The sequence below is a fragment of the Cynara cardunculus genome, unplaced genomic scaffold, assembly GCF_001531365.2.
Source record: "Cynara cardunculus var. scolymus isolate 2C unplaced genomic scaffold, CcrdV1 Un_Scaffold_4940, whole genome shotgun sequence".
Lineage (NCBI taxonomy): Eukaryota > Viridiplantae > Streptophyta > Magnoliopsida > Asterales > Asteraceae > Cynara > Cynara cardunculus.
The window spans coordinates 26,012-29,249 of NW_020202152.1; the positions used below are offsets into that span (position 1 = coordinate 26,012).

The 3,238-nt window shown below is 39.7% G+C and overlaps 1 protein-coding gene across 1 annotated transcript in view; it reads left to right on the forward strand.

Moving 5' to 3' along the window:
* LOC112504222 overlaps positions 1-1,578 on the forward strand; it is a 2,576-nt gene extending 998 nt beyond the window's left edge. Inside the window, exon 2 of the mRNA XM_025108158.1 lies at positions 80-1,578. Within this exon, the coding sequence (XP_024963926.1) occupies positions 80-1,578 (1,499 nt within the window). The remainder of the gene's footprint in view (positions 1-79) is intronic.
* The last annotated feature ends 1,660 nt before the right edge of the window (positions 1,579-3,238 follow it).

The following is a 3,238-nucleotide window of genomic DNA, read 5'->3' on the forward strand; positions in this document are numbered from 1 at the left end:
TTTGCGTATCATCAAGGTTGCGCTGAGATTAAATTGACCCATTTATGTTTTGCGGATGATCTTTTTCTCTTTTCTAAAGGGGATGCAATTTCAGTTGAAGTTCTAAAACGTGCTCTCCATTTGTTTGAAGAACGATCGGGTTTGTCTCCAAGTCTTGCTAAAAGTAAAGTCTTCTTTGGGAATGTAGGGATGGATGTTCAGAATATCATTCGACACAGTCTTCCTTTTCGTCCGGGGGTTTTTCCTATTCACTACCTTGGAGTGCCTCTCTCTCCTATTCGGTTAAAGGTGCGTGATTTTAACCCTCTTGTGCTCAAACTTAAATCACGTTTGATGAATTGGAAAAATAAATTTCTTTCTTATGGGGGAAGAAGACAGCTCATCATCTCTGTGCTTCAATCTATGCAAACCTATTGGATGTCGGTATTTCTTGTGCCGGCAACCACTATTCATGAGATTGAGCAGCTATTCCGTAATTTCTTATGGAATAAAATGGAGGGTGCTATGGGTAAATGTCGAGTTTCTTGGGATAGGATTTGTCTTCCTATTCAACATGGTGGTCTTGGTTTGAAACGATTAGCACTCTGGAATCGGTGTTTACTGTTTAAACATATTTGGGATATTCTTTCTCATAGGAATACTATGTGGGTATCCTGGATCCAGTCTTATTGTATTCGAGGCAGGAATTTTTGGATTATAAAGAAAAGGAATGAATGGTCGTGGCTTCTTCGAAACCTTTTGGAGTTGAGACCTCACTGCAGAAGATTCTTTATCTGTAATGTGGGTAATGGTATATCCACTCATGCTTGGGAAGATACGTGGAGTGAGTCGGGTCCCCTTATCCATTTGCTCACTTACAGATTCATTAATGGTCATRGGTTTCACAATAATTCTACAGTGTATGATCTAATGCAACGGTTTGGTACTACTTGGCYAGAGGATTGGATTCAGCTGTATCCCCAATTGCAAAGTGTTTTGATCCCACTCCCTACTCAACTTGAGGATACGGTCCAATGGCTTGATGCTAACCATCAATGGAAAGCATTTGAAGTCAAAGTGGCTTGGCATAAATTACAAGAAGCAAGGCTAAAGGTGCATTGGTATAAGGTTGTATGGAATAAAGCCTACATTCCAAAACATGCTCTGTGTATGTGGATGGCTTGTCAAAACAGATTACCAACTCAAGATCGCATCAGTCAATGGAAACATGAACCTTCGGACTTGAAATGTGTTTTCTGTAATCTTGTGCTTGAAACGCATAATCATTTATTTTTTGAATGCAACTACTCGAATAGTATATGGGAGGTCATTCAGAAGGAAGTTGGGATAACAAATTGTCCGAACAAATGGGAGGACATTCTTCACAGGGGCTTATCTCAAGGGTGGAAGTCATGGTCCACGGTTCAAAAGATTGGTATATCTACTACGGTATACCACATATGGCGGGAAAGGAACAAATTTTTTTTTGATAAGTATAATCAAGCTGGAGAGAAAGTGGTGGCTGAGATCAAGAGTCAGATTCTTCAAAGAATGGCGTGGAAGGCTAGACAAAAACTCATACCTCTCAGTGATGCGTGAAAARGTGTTTGCTAAAGGGTTTCGTTCTTGGAAGATGGCGGGATTTTGCTCCTTTTATTTTTTGTCTTGCTTTATTATTACTTATTGGTGCATTTCTCTTTGTCTTTTTTGGCTTCTTATGGCYTGGTTTGTAAGCCAAAGTTGYCGTAGCGTCTCTTGCTGATATGCTCTCTTGACTTTTCTCTCTTTTACTAGTATTTATAAAATTGCCTGGGGTTGCTTTCCCCTTTCTGTAAAATCCTTATGGATAAATGGGCCTATTAACCTACTACGGTCTAATCAGAATAATTATGATCCATTTATCGTCATTTTGATCCAAACGACTCGATTATAACTAAATAGGCCCAATATACCCAATAAGTGTACATGGACCCATTAGGGACACTTAAGACACATTCTTTTGGCTTGGTTTGTGAGTCAAAGTTGCCGTAGTTCTTCTTGTTGATCTGTACTCTCTTTCCAAGCTTTTACTTGGTTTATAAAATTGCCTAGGGATTTTTCCCTTTCAGTAGACTAACTATGACCCATTTTGTGACATTTTGACCCAATTAGACTCGTTACGAAGAAAGGGGCCGATTAAACCCATCAGGGTCTTATGAGACTGTTTATGACGTAGTTGGTCTCATTTTGACTCAATTAGACTTTTTAACGAGAATTAGGCCCATTATATCCGCTACCACCATTTGGACCCACTAAGGACCATTAAGACTCATTCCGCCTCAATACTCCCATTAACGTCTGATTATACTAATTATCGGCCCATTGCCTGTTGTAATGTGTTGCTGAAATGTATCAGTAAAATTATTGCTGAACGGATAAAAGGCTCTTTGGATGTTCTTATTAGCAAGGCCCAATCTGCGTTCATCCCTGGGCGTTAGATCACGGATAATATTTTATTGGCGCATGAACTAGTTGCTGGGTATCAAAAATCTGAAGGGGAACCAAAATGTGCGTTTAAGATTGACATTCGGAAAGCCTATGATACAGTTGACTGGCAATTTCTTTTAGAGATGCTTAAGGGAATGGGTTTCATCCAGTGATGATTAACTGGATAAAGACTCTAATCACTTCGCCTTCTTTCTCTATTTGTGTTATGGACGGTCGGAGGGTTTCTTTCATGGTAAGCGGGGCCTTCGACAAGGGGATCCTTTATCTCCTTACTTGTTTATTGTGGTCATGGAAGGTCTTTCGATGCTTCTTTCAAAATGTATTGAGGAGGAGGCAAATTTTGCGTACCATCAAGGATGAGCTGAGATCAAGTTGACCCATTTATGCTTTGCGGATCATTTGTTTATTTTTTTCTCGGGGGGATACTACCTCAGTGGAAGTTATAAAGCGTGCTCTCCAATTGTTTGAAGAACGTTCGGGTCTGTCTCCGAGTCTGGAAAAAGTGAAGTGTTTTTCGGGAAAGTGGGGTTGGAGGTTCAAAATCTTATTCGTAATAGCTTACCTTTTCGGCCGGGGGTATTTCTTAGTGATGAAGTAAGATGGGATCTTAGTGATGAAGTAAGGTTTGTATCTTAGTGATGAAGTAAGGTAATGGTATCTTAGTGATGAGGTAAGATGGTATCTGAGTGATGAAGTAAGGTTTGTATCTTAGTGATGACGTAAGATGGTATCTTAGTGATGAAGTAAGATGGTATCTTAGTGATGAAGTAAG